Source organism: Penaeus monodon, chromosome 15 (genome assembly GCF_015228065.2).
Source record: "Penaeus monodon isolate SGIC_2016 chromosome 15, NSTDA_Pmon_1, whole genome shotgun sequence".
NCBI lineage: Eukaryota > Metazoa > Arthropoda > Malacostraca > Decapoda > Penaeidae > Penaeus > Penaeus monodon.
Window position 1 is genome coordinate 1785113 of NC_051400.1, and position 781 is coordinate 1785893.

Sequence of the window (781 nt, forward strand, 5' to 3'; positions counted from 1 at the left end):
TTCCTCTGGGTCTTTTACCAACTATTCTTCCTTCAGTCACCTCCTTCAACAACCTTTATCCATATAAGACATGTCCACTGCATCTCTTTATAGTTCTAATAATCCTGTCCATCAGTTGTCTCTTTTCTCCCACCATTGACAACAGCTCTTCACTGGTCATCCTCCCTGTCCAGCTTAAGTTTTCCATCCTTCTCCAAACCCACATTTCAAAAGCCTCTATTTCTGAATCATGTCTGCTATCATTTTGTATGTCTGTAGTCCATACAAGAGCACACTCCAAACCATTACTTTCACAATTTTTTTCTTCAAACTCTGACTGGTTACCATTATTATGTGTTATTATGATGCTAATATTATTTTAGATAAGATGTAATTCTAAACATCAGTAAAAGTTGTGGAATCTCAATTTTGTAGAAAGGTCTTGAAGTTCATTATGATACATTGAAGATCAACATGAAATGGTGTTTTCTCACAGGATTCACAGAAGATCGCAAAGCATTGTGGAGGGAAACATGTATGATGCTGCGTTCCCAGCTGACTGACCCATATCTCCGTGCCATGTTTGCCTTCCTGACAGATGATGCAGATTCCTTTGACCCAGTTCTTGTAAGTAATAATGTATTGTTAGATTATGCCAAGTATTTTGTAGATATATGTCCAGTGGTTGAGAGTGGGGTTTTTATGTTGTGTCTTTGAAAGCCTGTGAAATCCTTTAAAAAATTGTTTATCTCTGTTGTGAACTGAACTTTGTCTTCCATCTGTTAGTCATTTAATAATTTTC

The 781-nt window shown here is 36.7% G+C and overlaps 1 protein-coding gene across 2 annotated transcripts in view; it reads left to right on the forward strand.

The window, feature by feature from the left end:
- Positions 1 to 781, forward strand: part of LOC119581626 (GATOR complex protein MIOS-like) — a 17311-nt gene that overhangs the window by 9734 nt on the left and 6796 nt on the right. For both annotated transcript variants that reach the window (XM_037929746.1, XM_037929747.1), the window contains one exon: positions 476 to 606. In XM_037929746.1, the coding sequence (XP_037785674.1) occupies positions 476 to 606 (131 nt within the window). The remainder of the gene's footprint in view (positions 1 to 475; positions 607 to 781) is intronic.